General features: G+C 48.8%; 1 protein-coding gene across 7 annotated transcripts in view; it reads left to right on the forward strand.

Annotated features, from left to right (window-relative positions):
• The window catches only part of PTPRF (protein tyrosine phosphatase receptor type F), a 486,553-nt gene that overhangs the window by 190,147 nt on the left and 272,064 nt on the right, over positions 1–24,342 (forward strand). For all 7 annotated transcript variants that reach the window (XM_082265004.1, XM_082265006.1, XM_082265005.1 and 4 more), the window contains exon 3: positions 23,823–23,968. In XM_082265004.1, the coding sequence (XP_082121130.1) occupies positions 23,823–23,968 (146 nt within the window). The remainder of the gene's footprint in view (positions 1–23,822; positions 23,969–24,342) is intronic.

The raw sequence follows: 24,342 nt of genomic DNA on the forward strand, positions 1-24,342 counted from the left end.
TTGAGGGGGGTACTGGCATGTTGGAGTTCATCGCTGAGCTGGAAACCCCTCTGGATGGAAGAAAGTTACATTTTTCTGCGGATTCCTCAGATGAGGATATGGATACCGTTCCTCGCCCTATGAAAGAGAGACCTGTGGAGAGAGGAACATTCACCATGAAGCCTGCAACAACCAGGAGGAAGTTTGATCCCACCATCAGCCATGACACTGCAGAGGTAACAACACAGCAAGCAGGTACAGTGTGTGTGCAAGGTGGTGATGTGAACTTTAATGACAATGTGCTTGCTGAGGGTTGTAGTGCTATGGGCTGTCAGCCCACACCCATAGACAATGTGCAGCATGCAGTGCAACCTGATGCACCTGCTAAAAAAACTTTAAATGCGATTGGTGGGAAAACTGAAAATAACTTTGAGCTTTTGGTTGAAGTGTCTGCAGAGAGGAGCACCACGGACATTGCAAAGGCTTTTCCTGACCCAGATAAAGCTGTTGTTCCTGAAAATGGTGCAGGAGATGCTGGGAGCAGTAGTGCTACAACTGTTGGGGATTCTGCAGTAAAAAAAACTGTGATTGAACCCAGGAAAGCAGCTGAGTGCTTTGAGAAGGGGGAGGGGGTGGGTCTTGTCTCTGCTGCTCCAAAGACTGCAAGGGATGTTTCAGGCTCCTTGTCAGCAGGTGTGGCTGTGTCTAAGGACAATGCTGTAATTACTGGTATGTCTGGGAGGAAAACCTATGCTGGTGCTGCTACAGGATCTGGTAGGGGGGAGCATGGAAATGGTTTATCTTCCTCACTATTTAAAAGGAGGAATGTGGTTCAGCTCAGATGGGAAGGCGAAGGTATTCCCCCATATAGGAGAGCTGTGGTTGATAAGATTCTGCAGATGGGGTTTAGACCCGAAGATATCTTCGCCCTGATCAGTCCGACCGGCTCCTATGAGTATGATTTGTCCTTTATCCGTCCGGAGTCTTTGGACATATTTTGGGAGAAATATGAGCATGTGTGTAGGAGCCTGCCGGACTGGAGAGGGCTCATCCCCAAAGTTGTGTCACGTCAGCCACTTATTAAAATGGTGACGATTCTTGTGCGCAATGAGTCCATACCACAAGGGGATTTATCTGTATGGCTGAGGAGATATGGAGACATCCTGAGCCCCTTACACAAAATTATGGATGACCGAGGAATATGGACGGGGGGATGGTCTGTGCAGCTAAAACTAAAAGTCATGGATAATGTCATCCAGCATCTGCCATCCTCAGCTTTCCTGGGAAGGGACAGGCTGACCATATTCTATCCAGGCCAGCCAAAACTGTGTAATAAATGTGGGGATAAAGGGCACTTTGCATCCTCCTGTCCAGTGATGAAATGCTCTCTGTGTCAGGATTTAGGGCATTTGGCAAAGGATTGCAACATTATAAGGTGCAACTTGTGCAATTCGGTTGGGCATCCTTATAGCCAGTGTCCCGAGGCAATGCATAACCAGCCTGAGCTCATGAGAGAGTTCTTCCGCCTGGACATGGAGGATGCTCAGAGCTCAGCAGCTAGGGTGCCTGCGATTCCCTCTGAGTCTGTGCCAATGCCCAGTGTGCCTGTGTCTTCCCAGTCTGTGCGTTTGCCTAGTGTGCCTGTGTCTTCCCAGTCTGTGCGTTTGCCTAGTGTGCCTGTGTCTTCCCAGTCTGTGATTTCCCAGTCTGTGCCAATTCCCAGTGTGTCAGTGTCTTCCAAATCTGTGGTGCCCCAGTCTGTGCGTTTGCATGTATCAGTTACCGAGAATGTGTCCAATCCTTCTGTGTCTATGTCCTCCAAAATTGCAGAGGCCGCAAGAGGTGCTGATGCAGGGGCATCAAGTGCAGTGCCAGTCCCACCCCCTCGACATTTCAGGGCTTCTATTGGGGACCAGGGGATGCAGAGGAGTGGGGAAAATGGTGAAGAGGCTGGCCTGGTGGCAGATAAGGTAAGGGAGAGTGGGGGTGAAGGGGAGGCTAAGAGTGGGGAGACTGTAATTTGCAGTTTGTCCAAGGATGATGTGGAATGGTTGGAGGAGAAAAGGAAGAAGGGCAAAAGAAAAAAAAAAAGGTGTTCAGTTGCCCAAAGTCCTAAGGTTTTGCCCTTGAAAAATAAGTTTGGGGTCCTGTCAGATGATGACGATGAATGGGACTCGTTGAGTACGCCGTCTTCTATGGATGATGAGTCCCAGGGTGCATTGAAGCGCACTGGTTCTCCTGGGAGAGAGAGTAGTCAGGCTAAGAAACGGCTGCCTCAATTATCCTAATGGCAGTTCCCACTCCGTTAAAAGTGGCAACCATTAATGTTGCCAGCTTAAAATCAGTGAGTGCTCGTCATATGGCCTTATTTTTGCTCAGCGAGTTTGATGCTGACATTTTGTTTTTGCAAGAGACCCATCTGAGTAGTCTGGCTGATATACATCTGGCAAAGAAGGAGTGGAAGCGTGGTCCCTCCTTTTGGTCTCTTGCGGCCGAGCCTTACAGCGGGGTTGCGGTCCTTTTTTCTGGTATGGTAACATGCCGACGGGTAATTGAGTTAGAGATTGGGAGATGCATGATTTTGGATGTCTCTGTGAGGGGGCAGGACCTGCGCCTGATTAACATCTATGGTCCCCAGACAAAATGGGACAGGAAATGCCTCTTTACAAAGATTAAGCCTTTTCTTTTTACGGCTCAGCAGGTTATCTTTGGAGGTGACTTCAACACCATTACTAGGCCTAAAGACAGGAGAGGTTTCAGAGATAAGCTGGGCTATGACAGCCTTTTCCTGAATGCAATGGTTAGGGAAGCAGGTCTGGTAGATGTGCACATTAAGCGCTGCCCAGACAGCACGGGGTTCACTTTTCAGCGAGGTAATAGTCAGAGTAGGATAGATAGGTTTTTTTTAAAGGAGGACTCTGCTTTTTCGGCACCTGTTTGTCGGGCAGTGGAGTTTTCTGATCACTGTATTCTATATTTGACTCTGAATGCCTCAGGCGTGCCACCTAGGGGGAGGGGTATCTGGAGATTGAATTCGGCCCTCCTGGATGACGAGGAAGTAAGACAATCCTTTGAGGAATTTTTTCAGGCACAGGTAACTATCCTAGACTTTTGCAACAGTAAGTCAGAATGGTGGGAGCTTATAAAACAGCGGACTGTTAGGCTTTTCAAGGCCATAGGGAGAAAGAGACAGCAAGATAAGTATATCACCTACCAGCGTTTGCGGAGGAAACTTGACCGCCTTGTATCGAATGGAGGAGATTCTGGGGCGATCTCTGAGGTGAAGCTCCTCCTGAGGACCCATCAATATGACCGGCACGCCTCTTTGGTTCAGGAAAGGGACTATGGGAAATACCATTCGCCTGACCCTTACCAGAATTGTAAACAGAGCGTAGCAGTTAAGACGGTCAATGGCCTGAAGGACAGTACGGGCTCTCTGACGAAGTCTAGGTCAGGGATCCTGGAGGTCGTCAGGTCATACTATGCTGATCTCCTGGGAGGAAAGAACCTTGATCGGGCAAGGATGTTGAGTTTTTTGGACTGTACACCAGGTCTGGAAAATATTGTTCCTTTGATGAATTTGACAGATGAAATCACTGCAGATGAGGTGATCCAGGCTATTGATAAACTAGCCATCAGGAAAACGCCAGGGCCAGATGGTTTGACAGCCGAATTTTATAAATGTTTTAAGAAGATCCTGGCTTCACACCTTGCGGAGGTTTTTAATGGCTGTTTGCATGAGGGTTCTCTCCCTCCTTCCATGAGGCAATCTGCAGTGGTTCTTCTGTCAAAGGGCAAAGATCCTTCGATGATTGAGAATTGGCGCCCCATTAGCCTTCTTAATGTCGATAGAAAGATACTGGCAAAGATTTTTTTCTGGCGATTATCATCAGTGGCAGGCGATTTGTTATCCCATCACCAGCACTGCGCAATCCAGGGTAGAAGCACTTTCTCAGCTGTGTTAGCTGTCCGGGAGGCCTTGGAGCGTTGTAGGGCTGCTGGTTGGGGTAAATATCTGCTGACATTGGATCAGGCTAAGGCCTTTGATAGGGTTAATCATGAGTACCTATGGCTCCTTCTTGGCAAGTATGGCCTGGAGGGGGGTTTCATTGATTGGCTCAAGATTTTGTACAAAGGGGCTGAAAGCTTTCCTCTGGTTAATGGTTGGGTTGGGCAGCCCTTTGTGGTTGGCTCAGGTGTGCGTCAGGGGTGTCCTTTGAGTCCTCTGCTATATGCGTTTGCAATCGACCCCTTCATTAGAAGGCTAGAGAGTGGACCATTGTGTGGGGTACCTTTGGGCATCGCTGGTGAGCCTCCTTTGAAGGTTGTGGCTTATGCTGATGACGTTTCTGTTTTTGTCTCTGGGACTGGGGAAGCGCAGGAGGTGGTCTCAGTGACAAGGCAGTATGCGGAAGCATCAGGTTCAAAGGTCAACCAGGACAAGTGTGAAGCTTTCTGGATGGGCGTGGAAGGTGAGAGCTTTGTTCTCCCGGATGACTTCCCGGAGCCCCAACAAAAAATTAGAGTTCTAGGCATTGAATTTGGCCCAGGTGACTATGGTCATGCAAATTGGGTGAGCAGGCTGGAGAATGCCAATGCCAAGGTGGCGAGCTGGAAAAGTTGGCGGTTTTCCTTAAGGGAAAAGGTTGATCTGATCAAAGGTTACCTGATTCCAATTTTTCTGTATGTCAGTTTTGTCTGCATTTTGCCAGTGTCTCTCTATACCAGGATCTATAGTTGTTTCTTCCAGCTGTTATGGGGAAGCAGAATAAACCTTGTCAAAAGGAGTGTGACTTATCTTCCTAGGCGGGAGGGTGGTCTAGGAATGATCAACCCTGTAGTCTTTTTCTCTCTGATGTTTGTAAAGTACAACCTTGGTAACATGTTGGCAGAGAGACCGCCTGGGTGGGTTGGTATTTTCCAGTCCTGGTTTAGGCCCTTTCTGCGAAACTGGGAAAATGGTGGGCCAGTGAAAAGCCTGAGGGTCAAGCATGATAAGCTCCCGACTTATGTTGCCCCGTGTTTGAAAATACTTCGGCAGTGGCAAGTAACGGCAGGGGAGATCAGATCTCTTCCAAGGAAACTTCTTGAGAAGCGGATCATGAGCTCTGTTTTTTGCGAACCACTGGCCTTAAGGGATTGCCCAAGCCTAGTTTTGGGGGAGGGTTTGCGTTTGATTAATTTGGAGAGAATCCCAATGAAGTTTAGGGATCAGGCTTGGCTCGCTTTCCATGGAAAACTATATGTGAAGGGCAACCTGAAGTTTCTCTCTGTGAGTGATCGTGGCTGCCCGAGAGTAGAGTGTGGAGGTGCGGTGGAGTCCATGGATCATTTTTTGCTTCAGTGCCCTTTTAATATAGAGGTGTACAAGAGGGTAGGGAGGGCTCTGAGTGTACCCTTCCTCCCCCATATGAGTTATGCAGAGTGGGTGTATGGGGCATTCCAGACTCGCCGGGATTATGATTTGGAAACACTTTTTTTAGTTAGTGTAGTAGTCCGTTATTTCACGTGGAGTGCACGGTGCCAGGTATCCTTACGGAGTAAAATCCTCCCTGTTGAGGTGGTGGTGCAGAACATTCTGGGTGAGGTTGGGAAGATTCGGGGTCTTGAGAAAGACAGGTGGCGGCAGGAGGCCTGGATAAAGGCGTGGAGGAATATCAGGACTCTGTAGCTGCTGCCTGTTGATCTCGGGGTGTGCAGCTTTTCTTTCTGTCCTTGCTTCACTCCCCTAGATTTTCAGATAAAATATATTTTTGATAAAAGGCTACATGCATGGTGACGGTGATGTTCCTTAGTCTGGCTCTCTCGTAGGGTTTATGCTGTGCGCAATTTGGTTTATTTATTATGTTCTTGTTTGGTTTTTGGTTTTGTATAGTTATATTTAATTATTTTGTAAATATGTTATTTATTAATTTATTTATTATGGTTTTATTGTATATAAGTTGTTGTTTGTAAGATTTTTCAATAAACAAAATTAACCCCTCATAATGGGCACAGCAGGTGTACAGACCCGGGAACTCAGCACAGGGATGGTGGGAACCCCTCATAATGGGCACAGCGGGTGTACAGACTGGGTAGCCCAGCACACAGATGGTGGGAGCCCCTCATAATGGGCACAGCGGGTGTACAGACCCGGGAACTCGGCACAGGGATGGTGGGAACCCCTCATAATGGGCACAGCAGGTGTACAGACCCGGGAACTCGGCACAGGGATGGTGGGAACCCCTCATAATGGGCACAGCAGGTGTACAGACCCGGGAACTCGGCACAGGGATGGTGGGAACCCCTCATAATGGGCACAGCGGGTGTACAGACTGGGTAGCCCAGCACACAGATGGTGGGAGCCCCTCATAATGGGCACAGCGGGTGTACAGACTGGGGAGCCCAGCACACAGATGGTGGGAGTCCCTCATAATGGGCACAGCAGATGTACAGACCTGGGAGCTCAGCACAGGAATGGTGGGAGCCCCTCATAATTGGCACAGCAGGTGTACAGACCCAGGAATTCAGAGTAAGGATAGTAGAAGCCCCTTATAATTGACAGAATGGTGTACAGACCTAGGAACTCAGAGGATAGAAGGTGGGAACCCTCATAATTGGTACAGCAGGGGTGCACACGCCTGGAAGTTCAGAGCCGAGATGTTGGGAGCCCTCATAATGGGAACAGAAGGTGTGCAGACCCTGGAACAGTAATGCAAACCTAGGAACTCAGCACAGGGATGGTGGGAACCTCTCATAAGTGTAGGGATCTCACCGGTAGAGTTCCAGAGTGATAAAATGACCGTAGGTCATTCACTAACCTCTGAATTACCAGATTTGGTTGGGTTGTCCCTTAAATGTTGGCTTCTCTTAGACATGTACTTGTATCTAACATACAGAAAGTCCAGTCAATGTCAGGCACTACCGAAGGACAGTAGAGATGTCAGGATGATGTGACAATTCAGCACCACTGGAAGGTCCATTCCTTTAGAGACCCCAGTGACCTGACAATGTCTCCGCGCCCGTCTATCAGGCAGATTTAAAGCTTACAGATATTACACGAGTATCATTTACTAAAGAAGATTAGCGATCCCTGTAATCTGCCAGCATGCCCTGTTGTGTTATTAGCGCAGTCGGTAATGAGATGATTCCCAAACGGATTTCCTAATCTGCCAGTTCAAAGCGTTGATTATCAGTGTCACTGTACAAGTTACCCTACCTCCCCTCCCCCCCACCTTTTCCATCTGCCCCCGGGGGCAGATACAAGTTACCCCACCTTGCCTCCCCCCCCACCTTTTCAATCTGCCCGGGGGGGGGGGCAGGAGTGACCAATTTACCCCCCCCACCTTTTCCATCTGCCCCGGGGGGCAGGAGTGACCAATTCACCCCCCCCCCCACCTTTTCCATCTGCCCTGGGGGGGCAGGAGTGACCAATTCACCCCCCCCACCTTTTCCATCTGCCTTGGGGGGCAGGAGTGACCAATTCACCCCCCCCCCCACCTTTTCCATCTGCCCTGGGGAGGGCAGGAGTGACCAATTCACCCCCCACACCTTTTCCATCTGCCCCGGGGAGGGCAGGAGTGACCAATTCACCCCCCCCACCTTTTCCATCTGCCCTGGGGAGGGCAGGAGTGACCAATTCACCCCCCCCCCCACACCTTTTCCATCTGCCCCGGGGAGGGCAGGAGTGACCAATTCACCCCCCCCACCTTTTCCATATGCCCTGGGGAGGGCAGGAGTGACCAATTCACCCCCCCACACCTTTTCCATCTGCCCCGGGGAGGGCAGGAGTGACCAATTTAGGATAGTGGAGCACTGTGTTCTGGCACAGGCAGGCAATGTCATGGCGGACCAATATTTGGAGGAACACCAAACAGGAAATAGCTTTGAATCTTTTATATTATTTAAGACCGTACTCATAAAGTTACATGAGTACACGATACATCAGGCTTTGCAGGAAGTGCACAGTTTTACAATGTATCAATAGAAAATATACAATGTTTCAATATAAAATCCACTTGCAACTATGTACTTTATATAGGAGGAACAAGTCATAAAAGGTCCCCTGTGCAAGAATTTGGGGGTGGATGGATCAATGGATGGATGGATTCATGGATGGATGGATTCATGGATAGATCAATCTCCCAAGCTGGAGCACATATCGCATAGGATAGATTAGGGCAGGTTTGATTAGAGGTAGCCCACCCCTCCTTAAAGACAAAGGGATGCACAGGATGCCCAGCAAGAGCACAATGGCAGCTGAAGGCATCCAATGCATTCCTGTATCATATTCAGCCAACTGTGCAAAGAAGTGGCACCCACCCCCAGGGCCGGGACAAAGGGGTGGGCAGGAGGAGCGGCTGCCCTGAGCACTGTGGTATTAGGTGAGGGGGGGGCGCCATTAGAAGATTGCAGGGGAGGGGATTTGTGTTGGGAGAGGGCAGAAGGGGATAAGAACTGTTCTAGAAGAAAAAATTGGAAGGTGTGCCAGGAGTGTTGGTTTGGGGGGATTTGTGTTGAGATGGGGGAAGAGGAAATGTGTTAGGAAGGGGGATTAAGAGGATTTGTGCTAGAAGAGGTGACATTATTTTTATTATTATTATACAGGATTTATATAGCGCCAACAGTTTGCGCAGCGCTTTACAATGTGAGGGAAGACATTACAGTTACAATACAATTCAAAACAGGAGGAACTAGAGGGCCCTGCTCGTTAGAGCTTACAATCTAGAAGGATATGATAGAGAGGGGAGGGGATTTGTGCTGGGAGGTTTTTTTTTCTGGGGGGGGGGGGGGGGGATTTGTGCTAGTAGGGATGATTGGGGGTTATATGTGCTAGGAGGGGAAATATCGGGCGAATGATAATCCGATTTTCCTCGTTGTTTCACAACAAATCGGAACCGATGTACGAAATGTCGTACGAAAATTTTCATTCGACAAAGTGCATATTTTTAGCACTGATTACTGTAGTAATGTCACTGGTCCCCCCAAAAGTGTAAAAAATGTCAGGGGTCCAATCGGTCCACCGCAATGTCGCAGTCCCGCTAAAAATCGCAGATCGCCGCCATTACTAGTAAAAAAAAAAAAAATTAAAACTGACCTAAATCTATCCCCTAGTTTGTAGATGCGATAACTTTTGCGCAAACCAATCAAAATACGCTTATTGGGATTTTTTTTACCAAAAATATGTAGCAGAATACAAATTGGCCTAAAATGGTGAAAAAAATTTGATTTTTTTATTTTTTTTATTGGGAATGTTCTATAGCAGAGAGTAAAAAATATTGTTTTTTTTCTTCAGAATTGTCGCTCAAAAAAGAGCGACAATTCTGAAGAAAAAAAAACAATATTTTTTACTTTCTGCTATACAGCGTCGCACGACCACGCAATTGTCAGTTAAAGTAACGCAGTGCCGAATCGCAAAAAATAGCCTGGTCATTAAGGGGGGCAAATCCTTCCGGTCCAGAAGCGGTTAAAGTATAAAAAACTCGAAGTCTCAGACTAAAATGATGGCCAGCGGAGGAAAGTAAAAAGAGTTCTCTGGATCCTGGAGGGGCAGAGTGAAATATTCTGCATGTCGATATTTGGTTGAGTTGCTAGAGCCCCCGTGGGTTGCGGGGGAAATTGTTCTCAGTCTTGCCCGCACGGCTGGTCTTGCGCGGACAGAAATATATTTCCGGGCTGACGTCTGCTGTCTACGAATGAGAATAAACTTGCATCAGAATTTATAGTCCTAGCAAGTCTTAAATAAGTTTCCCCTCCCCGGGCCGGGTGAATTGCACCTCGCCTTAAATATTTCTTTCCCAAGGTTCCCTGGGCGCCGGCGCTGTCATGCTTTGTAAATTGGCCATCCTTGTTTTTGACAAGCGGCAAAGTTACGACAGATCTAAGAGAGAGGTTGAGCGCCGCGTGCTTATTGCTCCCGTCAGCACTGTTTTTTTTTTTTTTTTTCTGCCTTGGCATTATCGCTGAACTTTTCTGTACAGTGAGATTATTGGCCTCTGTGACAGGTGAGGATCGGCGGGAAAATAACAGCACAGCGGGGTCACAGGGAAGCTGAAATAATTAGTTGGATGAAATGATGTTCCGGAGTCCTGATTTAAGAGATTATATGTCTTGTGGTGTCAGAAATGTTCAAGGATTTTGAAAGTAGGGCTGTCAGTGGCATGGCGTGACATCGGCCATTTTGTACGCCGGTCCGTTTCTTTGTGTTTTCTGTTCACTCAGAACTGGAGCCATGATTGAAGAATAGGAAGCCCCAACGCCGGCAGATTTTGGAGTTATTTTAACATACTAAAATCAAAAGTGATTATTACACTGAACAAAAAGTATAAACGCAACACTTTTGTTTTTGCCCCCATTTTTCATGAGCTGAACTCACAAGGCTGGCCATATATTAAACAATTTTCTTACAATTTTCTGTAGATTTACTTTCAACTAGGGATCAACCGATTATCAGCAAAGCCGATATATTGAGGGCCGATCTGCACTTTCCCCAATATATGGGAATCGGCCTCGGAGGTGACCGATATTGCAGATATTTCGGGAAAGTGCTGTACCGGAGTGATGCCTGCAGCTAGAGGCATCACCCCGGTACCGGCATCCATAGCCGACTGTCAGCTGTCTTGTAATGACAACCGATGCGGCAGAGAAGCCGCTCGGCTGTCATTACAAGGAGCGGGAGGGGACGTCCCCCCCCCCCCTCCCACCGCCTTCCATGGCTCTCCCGGGTCTCCCGTCCCACCGGGAGACCCAGGCATCCTACCTCCACCACCACCGCCACTGCCGAAGAGAAGACCCGGTGTAGCATGAAGATGTGTCCCTGTGAAAGCCGGTATCCCTGCCACAAGTGCACATGCGCCGGTCTCCATGTAAAAAACCCAGAAGTGATGTCATGTCATCACTTCCGGGTACTTGGCGTAGAATTAAAAAAAACTGACGGCATTCAAAACAGCCAAACTCAGAAGCCGCTCGGCTGTCATTACAAGGAGCGGGAGGGGACGTCTCCCCCCTCCCGCCGCCTTCCACGGCTCACCCGGGTCTCCCGTTCCACCGCTGCCGAAGAGAAGACCCGGTGTAGCATGAAGATATATATCCCCGTGAAAGCTGGTATCCCTGCCACAAGTGCGCATGCGCCGGTCTCCATGTAAAAGACCCGGAAGTGATGTCACTTCCGGGTACTTGGCGCCGAATTAAAAAAACTGACAGCATTCAAAACAGCCAAACTTGGAGAACCGGGCAACCACCCTGCATGGCCGCCAAAGACCCGATCAAAGCCGCATTCGGCTCTGATCGGGTCTCCATGCAATCATGCATCATGACGTCACTTCCAGGTACTCGGCGCCAAATTAAAAAAAATGACAGCATTCCAAACAGCCAAACTTGGCGTTTTGAATGCTTTTAAGTGCAGAGGAGGGGTTTGGGGTCTTTTAGACCCCCAGATCCCTCCACAAGAGTACCTGTCAAGTAAAAAAAAAAAAAAAAATAATTGTTTTTAAATGTACGAAAATATCGGCCAATTTAGGCCGATACCGATACGCGATGACCAAAATATCAGTATCGGCAATGAAAAAACGATATCGGTCGATCACTACTTTCAACTATGTGGTACAAAGGCCTGCCTAGTTGAATACAATTAAAAGTGTTGTGTAGTTTTGACCTCATATTATATGGTTTTTGGTAAATATAACAGAAAATTGTACAAGAAAATTGAACATGTATGACCATCCTAAGACTTTTTCTATGTACGCAAAAGGCCGATTTCTCTAAAATATTGTTCATAAATCTGTGTTAGTGAGCGCTTCTCCTTTGCCGAGATAATCCATCCACCTCACAGGTGTGGCATATCAAGATGCTGATTAGACAGCATGATTATTGCACAGGTGTGCCTTAGGCTGCCCACAATAAAAGGCCACTCTAAAATGTGCAGTTTTACTGTATTGGGGGGAAGGGGGGTACAAAAACCAGTCAGTATCTGGTGTGACCACCATTTGCCTCACGCAGTGCAACACATCTCCTTGGCATAGAGTTGATCAGGTTGTTGATTGTGGCCATTGGTTATTATTTGCATATTTGTGGGTTTCGCGAGCTAGCGCTGTGTATTGCATAGCGTATACCACTCTTGCAGTTTTTTAAAAAATTGAAAGCGTTTTTATTAGAGATCGACCGATTATCGGCAACACCGGAGGTTACCGATATTGTCGATATTTCAGGAAAGTGCTTGTATCGGAGTGATGCCTGCAGCTAGAGGCATCACCCGGTACCGGCGTCCATAGTCGACGGTTGTCGGACTTGTAATGACAACCGATGCTGCTCAGAAGCCGCTCGGCTGTCATTACAAGGAGTGGGAGGGGACGTCTCCCCCCCCCCCCCGCCACCTTCCGTGGCTCTCCGGAAGTCTGCAATCCCACCGGGAGACCCGGGCATTCTACCTCCACCGCCGCTGCCGAAGAGAAAACCCGGTGTAGCATGAAGATGTGTCCCCGTGAAAGCTGGTATCCCTGCCGCAAGTGCGCATGCGCCGGTCTCCATGTAAAAAACCCGGAAGTGAGGTCATGACATCACTTCCGGGTACTCGGCGCCGAATTAAAAAAACTGACAGCATTCAAAACAGCCAAACTTGGCGTTTGGAATGCTTTTCAGTGCAGAGGAAGGTTTTGGAGTCTTTTAGACCCCCAGATCCCTCCACCAGAGTACCTGAAGAAGAAAAAAAAAATATATATATCCGAAAATATCGGCCGATATCGATATCCGATGACCAAAATATCGGTATCGGCATTACAAAAAACTAGATCGGTCTATCACTAGTTTTTATTTTCTACTTTTCCATAACTCACTAGGCCAGGGGTCTCCAAACCTTCTAGGCAAAGGGCCAGTTTACTGTTCTTCAGACTTTAGGGGGGCCGGACTGTGGCCAGTGGGAGTAGAAAATGCCTCAACAAAAGTTCTCCATCATTGGTTTTAATAGGAGAACTGGTGCCCCGTGTATGATGTCAGTAGGGGGAATGATGCCCCATTATTGGGGTCAGTTGGGGAAATAGTGCCCCAAGGGCCAGATTAAGGCAAGCAAAGGGCCATATCCGACCCCCAGGCCACAGTTTGGAGACCACTACACTAGGCCATTGTGAGCAATTGCAGAGACATTCAGCTGAATGGGGGCACTTTTCCTTTTACTGACACCAATGATGGGGCACTATTCCTCCCACTGACACCAATGATGGGGCACTATTCCTCCCACTGACACCAATGATGGAACACTATTCTTCACACTGACACCAATGATGGGGCACTATTCCTCCCACTGACACCAATGATGGGGGCACTATTCCTCACACTGACACCAATGATGGGACACTATTCCTCCCACTAACACCAATGATGGGGCACTATTCCTCCCACTGATACCATTGATGGGGCACTATTCCTCCCAGTGACACCAATGATGGGACACTATTCCTCCCACCGACACCAGTGATGGGACACTATTCCTCCCGACACCAGTGATGGGGCACTATTCCTCCCACTGACACCAATGATGGGGGCACTATTCCTCCCACTGACACCAATGATGGGACACTATTCCTCCCACTGCTACCAATGTTGGGGCACTATTCCTCCCACTGACACCAATGATGGGGCACTATTCCTCCCACTGATATCAATGATGGGGCACTATTCCTCCCACTGACACCAATGATGGGGCACTATTCCTCCCGCTGACACCAATGATGGGGTACTATTCCTCCCACTGACACCAATGATGGGGCACTACTCCTCCCACTGACACCAATGATGGGGCACTACTCCTCCCACTGACACCAATGATGGGGCACTATTCCTCCCACTGATACCAATGATGGGGCACTATTTCTCCCACTGACAGCAATGATGGGGCACTACTCCTCCCACTGACAGCAATGATGGGGCACTACTCCCACTGACAGCAATGATGGGACACTACTCCTCCCCCTGACAGCAATGATGGGACACGAGTCCTCCCACTGACACCAATGATGGGGCACTATTCCTCCCACTGACACCAATGATGGGGCACTATTTCTCCCACTGACACCAATGATGGGGCACTATTCCTCCCACTGACACCAACAAAGATGGAGCACATTCTGAATCCCCTAAAGCCTGAAAGGCAGTAAATTGGCCCCTGGTTTAGAAAGTTTGGAGACCCCCTACAATACAGTAAAAAAGAGCAATGCAACTAGCCAGTGTAGTATAGACAGATCTGCAGAAATAATTTCTCAACGTAGAAATGGCGAATCGGCACTTCTGCCCCGAACCAGTGAATGCTGTTTGCGCCTTTTTTCCAACGATTTTTGGAACCCCTTTCATGCGAGGTATTTATGTCCCCTTCAAATGATCCTTTATTACATCACTCACAGCCGCCTAATGGAAACAACCAATCAGCTAATGGGACAAAGCGTGTCTGAATCTCTCCGCCGCTCTCGTTATCTGTGCCATTAACCACCATTAGGATTAGCGCGCGTCCCCGGCAACACCAGCCGCCCCGATAATAGCGCTGTTATTTGCAGATCCTCGGAATAAAACGCTCATTAATGTAAATTGGTCATCGCTGCAGAAAATCTCTCTGTAGGGTTAAATGTCGCATCTTTTCTTATTAGCTACAACTGAGATAAAGCGCAGCTCACGGCGGCGAAGTGTTCCGGCGATATTTCATGCTGCTGGGATGACGAGGGATGTGCGGAATTGAGGTGACCATATGGCGAAGGCTGCGTCCGCGGCATCTCGGAATAATGCAGAATATTTTTTTTTTTACTCGTCGGATGTCATTTTCGGCTCCGGAACTTTTGATGAGACTTTGGGCATCAGAAATGGTTTTCTGGTAAATTAGATAATTCTAATTCCAAGCGAATCCTCGCAGGAAAGACGTGATGGCGGCTCGTGGAAGTGGACCTGTCAATGTTCCTTGAAGGGCCTTTTCACACTGATGCCTAAGCAGTTTAGAAGAACAAAACCGCAAACTCAATTGTGTATATAATATGTGCACACGTTGTAAATGAATTCTATCATTTTACCTTAATTATTAATTTCACTTCCCACCCCGGTGATTCCCTGTCACCGTAATAGGAAGTGACGGGGACACAGACAGCAATGAAAAATTAACCACTTGCCGACTGCCGCACGACTATTTACGTCGGCAGTCAGCCCCTCACAGGCAAAGCTACGTCCCTAGCCTGTAAGGCTTTTGGGAGCGAGCGCGCGCCGCCGGATGCGCGCTCCCGCTCGGTCACGAACCCCCCCCCGCGCGTGTGCCCGGCGGACCCGATGTCCGCCGGGCACACGCGATCGTCCGTTACACCAGGAGAAAGGCAGGCGGCTAATGTAAACAAGCCGCCTGTCATTCTCCCCTGTGTAAGAATGGTGATCAAACGGTTCTACTATGCAGGACCGTTGATCACTGTTCTTGCACATCAAGCCACAGCCAATCACAGTTAGAAACACGCCCCTAGGGACACACTTAACCCCTCCCTCTCCAATAAAGTTAACCCCTTCACTTCCAGTGTCATTTTTACAGTGACAGTGCATATGTATAGCACTGATTACTGCAGTAATGTCACTGGTAACCCCAGAAGTGTCAAAAATGTCAGTCAAGGGTCCGATCTGTCTGCCGCAATGTCGCAGTCCCGCAAAAAAAAATCGCAGATCGCCGCCATTACTCGTTAAAAAAAAAAAAACAACAAAAATGACAAAAATCTTTCCCAATAACTTTTGCGCAAACCAATCAAAATACGCTTTTTGCGACTTTTTTTTACCAAACATATGTAGCATAAAACAAATTGGCCTAAAATGTTTAAAAATTTTGATTTTTACATTTTTTTTGGGAATTTCTTATAAAAAAATGTGAAAAATATTGTTATTTTTGCAAAATTGACGCTCTTTTTTTGTTTATAGCGCATGATCAAAAAATCGCACAGGTGATCAAATACCACCAAAAGAAAGCTCTGTTTGTGGGTAAAAAATTTGTTTAGGTACAGCGTCGCACGACCACGCAATTGTCCGTTAAAGTCATGCAGTGCCGAATCGCAAAATAGGCCCCGGTCAGGAAGGGGGTAAAATCTTCCGGGGCTTAAGTGGTTAAAGCAGGGCTCCAGTCACCTAAGCAATGTTTTGATAAAGGCACCCCTGTGATTCCTAGTACTTGTCCAATATTTGGATATTAGCATAACTGCCCTGATGCTTGTTACTTGCAATCTGTAATTTCTTACTTGATCCCAAAAGCAGGCAGTGGCCATCAAGGATGTGGGCATCTGAAGCCCGCTTCTGTGAACTTCCGGGATTCGGTGCAGCTAGCTACCCAGCATGCACCTCCTGATCTTGTGCCTGCACAGTGAAGCCACTGTGCGTCTCTCTCTCTTCCCGACAGGTTGTCATAGCAATGGCTGCATCGGCAGAAGTTCCCGCCCCGTTGCAATAGCAACCTGTCAATCATGACATCCCGGTCCTCCCGTTTCTGGTCTGGAAACAACGCGAGATTTGCCCAATAGGCGATTCGCAAGGACTCCTGGGATACATGGAGCCGTTATCTCAGGAGCCCTTGCAAATCGCCTAGTGATGTAATCGCCTAGGCGGCTGCAGCCTCAAGTGCTGCAGAAGAAAAGTGAAAAAGGTATTTACAAAGAGAAAATACATTATTATAGTATTCACGATGGGCATGACAGTAATTGGACTTTCAAAAAACAGGTAGAACTCCGCTTTAGGGCCCGGTTCACACTGGTTCACATGCTCTCCGACTTTGAGATCACGTGTCGCATCACAAGTCACACCCCATTAAGTGCAAAGGAACCATTCTAATATTAGCGACTTTGAGTCGCTCCGACTTAGAACAAGGTTCCTGCACTACTTTTGGTCCGACTTTGGCTCCACTTGCTTTGACTCCTGTTAAAGAAGCTGATGCAAGTCCTGCCGAAGTCACGCTGGGAAGTTACGGCAATGTGAACTGGGCATTAAGTCATACAAATATGAATGCTTATCATTGGAAAATATCTGGTGTGCATTGCCATGTGACTTTGGACACTAAAGTCGCATGACAAGTCACACAAGTGTGAATGGCACCTAAAAATGAACAAACCCTTTAAGTGGACAAAATACCGGAAACATGTCTTATTAGATCTAGCTTCCTTGGATATCAGTCCTAATATTAGCAGCAGCATAACAATTACCAGCCCTATTGCTCCCACTGCCCCCCTGACACCCGCATTGTCTGCCCCTGGTGAATGAGGTTTGATGAGCGGCTGTACAGTCGTGTGTTTATGTCGGAGCGGAGCGCCTGCACGCCCCATTCACAGGCTCTTCTCTGTCGGATTCATTTCTCCATTAAGAGTTCCTTTGGTGCTCCGCCAGCTCATCAGCGCCTAATGGAATAATGGAGGGCGTCCGTCTCTGACACGGGGAGGCAGGAAGTGGATCTCTTATACAGCAAAAACAATACTAATATTGGCGGTAATTTGTTTGATGGACTCGACTCGTTCGTAGGTAAAGCACGAAATTAACAAAGTGAAAGTGGTCTGTAATGGAGTTAGTACCGATCTCAGGAAAGGAGCCCGAGATAGCTCATCGCTCAATGCAGCTGTCAGCGATTCAGCAGCTGCTGCTCTTCGCAGGTTACCCTGGGGCTCCTTCATACCTTATCCTATACGCCCATCAGGAAGAATCCGGCCAAAGGAAAACCCTCAGCACCCATTAAGATTTACTGCTGTCCAGGGCTGCTGTTAGAAATCATGGGGCCCCGTACAGCCTACATGGCAGGGGAGAAACTGGCTTTCAGCTGCTGCAGAGAGCTGCACAGGGCTTCCTTCTGTAATTTCCCCTCTGCACCGATTCCCCGTGCTGTTGGGGCCCCCCTGTGTCCCCGGGCCCCCTATCAGCAGCCCTGGTGTGGTCCCTGCACTACTGTTGCCACAATGCAGTGATTCCCTGTGCTGTTGGGCCCCCCCCTGTGCGCCCGGGCCCCCTACAGGGAGGACTGGTGGCCCCCCCTATCAGCAGCCCTGGTGCTGTCCCTGCCTTGCTGCTGCCACGATGCAGTGATTCCCCGTGCTGCTGTGTGCTCGGGCCCCCTACAGGGAGGACTGGTGGTCCCCCTATCAGCAGCCCTGGTGCTGTCCCTGCATTGCTGTTGCCACGATGCAGTGATTCCCTGTGCTGTTGGGCCCCCCCCTGTGCGCCCGGGCCCCCTACAGGGAGGACTGGTAGTCCCCCCTATCAGCAGCCCTGGTGCTGTCCCTGCATTGCTCTTGCCACGATGCAGTGATTCCCCGTGCTGCTGTGTGCTCGGGCCCCCTACAGGGAGGACTGGTGGTCCCCCTATCAGCAGCCCTGGTGCTGTCCCTGCATTGCTGTTGCCACGATGCAGTGATTCCCCGTGCTGCTGTGTGCTCGGGCCCCCTACAGGGAGGACTGGTGTTCCCCCCCTATAAGCAGCCCTGGTGCCGTCCCTGCACCGGCCCCATGCATCAGCGTCCCGCTGCCTAGTGGGGTTGGGAGCACGCCGCTGGCTGCGTGCACTCACCCCCCAGCACCACGCGACTGATGTAGGTCTACGTCGGTTTGCACAGGGGAGGCAGCCTGCCGCAGTAAATGTGTGGAGGGCGGTCTTAATGAGGTAAAATGAAAAAAAAAAAACAAAGAAAACATGACAATCCATTACACACCGAGCATACTAAGCGTCATCCACTTTGGGTATTTTATCCACAGAAATGTAATCCATTTACGGTATATTATGAGCTTCCTGGTTCCTCCCTCCCTGTTTTCATGACATACCTTATTTTAGTATCTTTTTTTAGGGTCTCTGTGCTTCTCTATTGAGTGCAGCCTGATTATGGCTGGTGGGAAGGGCCATCAGGGTTCCTGATAACATCACAGCACCCTGCCCCAGTACACCTCTCAAGAGCCCTCAGTCCTGATGCAAGCAGTGGGCGGGTTCTCGGGTGGAGTTATACAAATATCAAAATGCCTGGATGGATGTGCACAGTCTGTTTGCCTTTAGTAAATCAACCCCATGGTCTCTTCCGAAGAAAAGGACAGCAGCATGGGCGTCCGCAGAACTTTTTTCGGGGGGGTATCATTTTAGGGGTCACCCATGCTCTGTCCCTTTTGGCCCCCATAGATCCCCCTTTAGAGCAGGCCAGGCCAGGGTCCCCCATAGATCCCCTCTTAGAGCAGGGTCCCCATAGATCCCCCTTTACAACAGGCCAGGCCAGGGTCCCCCATAGATCCCCCTTTAGTCTTACCTTTGCACCTATATTTCCCGTGCTACCAGGTTTTCCTGCACCACCAGGCACTCCAGCACTCCCTGCAAAGAATATATATATATTTAGCCAATATGGCCCCCTTTAGAGCAGGCCAAGATCTCCATAGATTCTCCTTTAGAGTAGGCCAGATCCCCATAGATCCCCCTTTAGAGCAGGCCAGGGTTCCCCATAGATCCCCTTTAGAGAAGGCCAAGATCCCCATAGATACCCCTTTAGAGCAGGCCAAGATCCCCATAGATACCCCTTTAGAGCAGGCCAAGATCCCCATAGATCTCCCTTTAGAGCAGGCCAGGGTTCCCCATAGATCCCCTTTAGAGCAGGCCAAGATCCCCATAGATTCCCCTTTAGAGCAGGCTAGGGTCCCCCATAGATCCCCCTTTAGTCTTACCTTTGCACCTATATTTCCAGTGCTACCAGGTTTTCCTGCACCACCAGGCACTCCAGCACTCCCTGCAAAGAATATATATATATTTAGCCAATATGGCCCCCTTTAGAGCAGGCCAAGATCTCCATAGATTCTCTTTTAGAGTAGGCCAGGTCCCCATAGATCCCCTTTAGAGCAGGCCAGGGTTCCCCATAGATCCCCTTTAGAGCAGGCCAATATCCCCATAGATTCCCCTTTAGAGCAGGCCAAGATCCCCATAGATCTCCCTTTAGAGCAGGCCAGGGTTCCCCATAGATCCCCCTTTAGTGCAGGCCAAGATCCCCATAGATCCCCCTTTAGAGCAGGCTAGGGTCCCCCATAGATCCCCTTTAGAGCAGGGTCCCCATAGATTCCCTTCTTAGAGCAGGCCAGGAAATTTCCAGGGGGGGGGGGGCACTTGCCCCCCCTTGCGGATGCCCATGGACAGCAGTTCAGACCCCATTGCCTATTGGTCAGCATTGCCTGAGCATTGGTCACTGAAGACCTGATGATCACATGACCGATGCGTCAGCCTGGGCTCGTATGCTTGTAATGCCTCGTATTAGCAAAGTGCACAGTCTTTTTGCCTTTAGTAAATCATCCCCACTGTGGGAAGCTCACAGTGTGCAGTGAAATCAGAGGAAGCCATTTCAGTCCAGGAGAGGAGCCGCTACACCTGTGCAAGACTGAAGGGGGGGGGGGGGAGGCGGATTAAAGGACAGGCTACCAGTTAGAGCGGCATTCTCCCTCACTGTCGGGGGGCCCCGGTACTCAGGAGATAATCCAGACTGAGCAGATTTGTACCAATGATCAGACAGTCGTGTGATCTCTGCCTCTCCTGATCAATACCGTTATCGCAGCTTGTCAGGTTTCCGGTGACGTGGCGTTGGCTGGCTGTCAGGTGATCGGCGTACCTGGCACGTCTGCTCATCAGATGCGAATGGCGTGTGACACGCTGAGACGGCGATGCAAGAGCGAAGAATTAATCCGGGTAGTGATACCGCGGAGCTGCTCAGCTCTGCCTAATCCTCGCTCTCTTCACACTGACACTGCTGTGTTATCGTGACCCGCCGCATCACTTTCCCGTCACTCTACAGAGAGAAATCCCTTCTTTATCCCCAGCCGCCTGTCATACGCCGTGATCTGTGAGTGACTCCTGTCCATGTCTGGGGGGATTGATGGTCCTCTCCTCTCACCCGTCATCTATCACTCAGACTTCCTGCCGATACACGAGTGACATTCCCTCTGTCTGCAATGTAAAAGTTTATCTGAAATCTGCTCCGTTGTCTTGTGAAAAGGTTATTCTTCCTTCTTAGTGCGTATGTAAACGCATCGTATATGTGGCACTGCCCCCGTTAGGACTGCCAGATATCCACTCTGCGGGTCCCCCTGGTTACCAGCACACGGCCATAAGCAAAAGCAATTTCCTAATTCCTCTTGGCTCACACTTCAATCATCAGTTCGGGGGTATTTGGTTGTTTATTTTATAATGGGGATAGGAGAAGGAAATAGTGAGATACTCCAGTTCACTATTCACTGTATTTGAGGACTTCTATCTTCTCTACTTCACCTTTAGGTATGGAACAGCCAGGCTGTTAATTCATCGAGGACTTGGTGAACACTTCACTTTATCTTCAGGACAACTCTCCCTAGTATCCTCTCTCTGCTGACACTGACTATCCTTTGAGCAGGGGTGGCCCCCCTCAGGTCAGGCCCCTTGACACGAGTCCTTGTACTCACGATTAGTGATCAACTAATATCTTTTTTTATTGCTAATATTGATATTTTGGTCATCGCATATCGGTATTGGCCGAGATATTGGTCGATATTTTCGTACATTAAATTTTTTTTTTTTTTTTTGACAGGTACTCTTGTGGAGGGATCTGGGGGTCTAAAAGACCCCAAACCCCTCCTCTGCACTTAAAAGCATTTAAAACGCCAAGTTTGGCCGTTTTTGAATGCTGTCATTTTTTTTAATTTGGCGCAGAGTACCCGAAAGTGATGTCATGAAATCACTTCCGGGTTTTTGCACAGAGACCTGATCAGAGCCGAATGCGGCTTTAATCGGGTCTTCTCTTCGGTGGCCGTGCAGGCTGGTTGCCCAGGTCTCCCGTCCAACCGAGCGAGCTGCGGAAGGCGGGGGACGTCCCCCTCCCGCTCCTTGTAATGACAGCTGAGCGGCTTTTTAGCTGCATCAGTTGTCATTTCAAGACAGCCGACCATCGGCTATGGACGTCGGTACCGGGGTGATGCCTCTAGCTGCAGGCATCACTCTGGTACAAGCACTTTCCCGCAATATCGGTAATATCGGTAACCTCAGGGGCCGATTCTGATATATCGGGGAAAGTGCATACCGGCCCCCGATATATCGGCTTTGCCGATAATCGGTCGATCCCTACTCACGATACTGCTGTCCCAGGGTCTCCGGTGTCTCCCCTCTCAGCTTCCCTGGACATCTGGGTTCAGCTCCTCTCAAACGCTCAAACGCGGGGGCGGTGAATTCCCTTCCCTGTATTAGTCCTGGAGAGGAGTTCCAGCAGCGTGTTCCGGCATTGATGTGCGCAGCCTATTGCATTCGGGTGTGCACCCCAGAGCACAAACACATGTGTGTGTATATCAGCAGAGCAGTGGACGGTGTCAGTAGTGTTTTATTTTTTACAGTTTCAATTTTTAATTGTTTTTTATAATACTGTTTTTTTTATTTTTTTACAGTTTTTTTAAGAGCCCCGTTGGGGGGGGGGGGGGGGGTGTATGGTGAAATATCAAGGTCTCACTTTTGTGACTTTTCCTGTTCATTCACAAACTGAAGCATAGTAAACAGAGGTTTACATAGGACTGAGATCCCGGCTCAGAGATACATACATATTCGCCAGCACACCAAGGATCTTGCACAGCAGTCTGAAGAAACTTTTTATTGCAAAAGGATCACATCAGGATAGTTGCAACGTTTCGGAGTCATGCAGGACCCCTTCGTCAGGCATGTGCCTGACGAAGGGCTGACGAAGGGGTCCTGCTTGACTCCGAAACGTTGCACCTATCCTGATGTGATCCTTTTGCAATAAAAGGTTTCTTGCCTGAAGAAGGGGTCCTGCGTGACTCTGAAATGTTGCACCTATCCTGATGTGATCCTTTTGCAGTAAAAAGTTTCTTGCCTGACGAAGGGGTCCTGCGTGACTCCAAAATGTTGCACCTATCCTGATGTGATCCTTTTGCAATAAAACATTTATTCGGACTGCTGTGCAAGATCCTTTGTGTGCTGGCGAATATGTATGTATCTCTGATAGACCCAGTGTCCAGCTGGTGATCGCTGCAGCACCCACAACTGACCTGCCTATATCCAGGAAGGTGTGCGGTGGGAATATGAACTATCCCAGCTCAGAGATGACATTGTTTTGTAGAGCTTCCAATACGATCCTCTAGACGGATGGAAAATAGGGTTTCCATCCGTCTGGATTTCACTGTAGTAGTTTAAAACACCATGACCCCTGAGGACGTCAGTTACGTGCTGACGAAACGCGTTGGGACTAGGGAACGCTATACGTCACTTCCGGTACCTGGAACATCCCCTGCTCGCAGTATCGCTTCAGAGTGTTTTTTGACCGGCTGAAAGTATTTTAAACTACTACACCATGAGAAGTTTTTTCGTTGTCTCTCCCGTTTGCTATATGCCTGTCTTGATTGCTGACATGTCCTTATGAACCTGGTGAGGAGAATCCCAAGGATACTGGTGCTTGATTTGACTGCCTGTAATATGGGTCAAATCTATCTGGTAAGCAGCTAGTGTGTGCATAAGGCCCTGGTGAAGGACACCTGGTGGAGGCTACACCTATCTGCGCTAACACGGGTGATTCTAACACTAACCTGACCCCTTTGCCAAAAACTTGCAGCCAATGCTGATAACTGCAGATTTGGAGTTGCGCAAGCCGTGGAACTACTAGTACCAGCAAATCCTCTGGTGCACCCAACACCTGTAATCTGTATATATAGCTCATTGTTCTTCCGTACACTGAGTAGAGGAGATCTCCCAGAATGCATCTGTCACAGAACGCTTACAACCTGATAATTGCTGCACAGATGTCCTGACACGGTGCCCCGTCTTCTCTTGCTCAGTGTCCGTGTAATGAATGTCATAAACATCCACGCTGTGCCATCTCTAATCACATTTACCTTCTCTCCCACAGGTGAGCCCATCTTTATCCGCAAGCCGGATGACCAGATAGGAATATCGGGCGGCGTCGCCTCTTTCGTGTGCCAGGCCACGGGAGACCCCAAACCACGTATTACCTGGATGAAGAAAGGGAAGAAAGTCAGCTCGCAGCGATTCGAGGTAATTGATTTTTACAGATGCCAGTCGCTGCCCGTGCCCAACGTGCCTGTCACTGTGCTGATAGGTGGGCACTGATGGGCTCTGTTACATTGACACAGAGGGGGAGATTTACTAATAAACAAGAGTTTAATGATACCCGGTCACCAGACTATTTGTTTCAAAAACAATTTTCCTATAGGATTAAAGGTGTCTTTATTGTATTTTATGTCAGTTATTTATGTGTAAAAGCTTCCAGGTAAATAACTGGCATAAAATACAATAAATCCCCTTTCACACTTGTGCGACTTGTCCTGCGATTTGGGACTGCAAAGTCGCATGACATGTCGTACTCCGTGATTTCCAACGAGTACCGTTCATATCTGTACGACTTTAAG

Source organism: Pelophylax lessonae (genome assembly GCF_965119305.1).
Source record: "Pelophylax lessonae genome assembly, chromosome: 8".
NCBI lineage: Eukaryota > Metazoa > Chordata > Amphibia > Anura > Ranidae > Pelophylax > Pelophylax lessonae.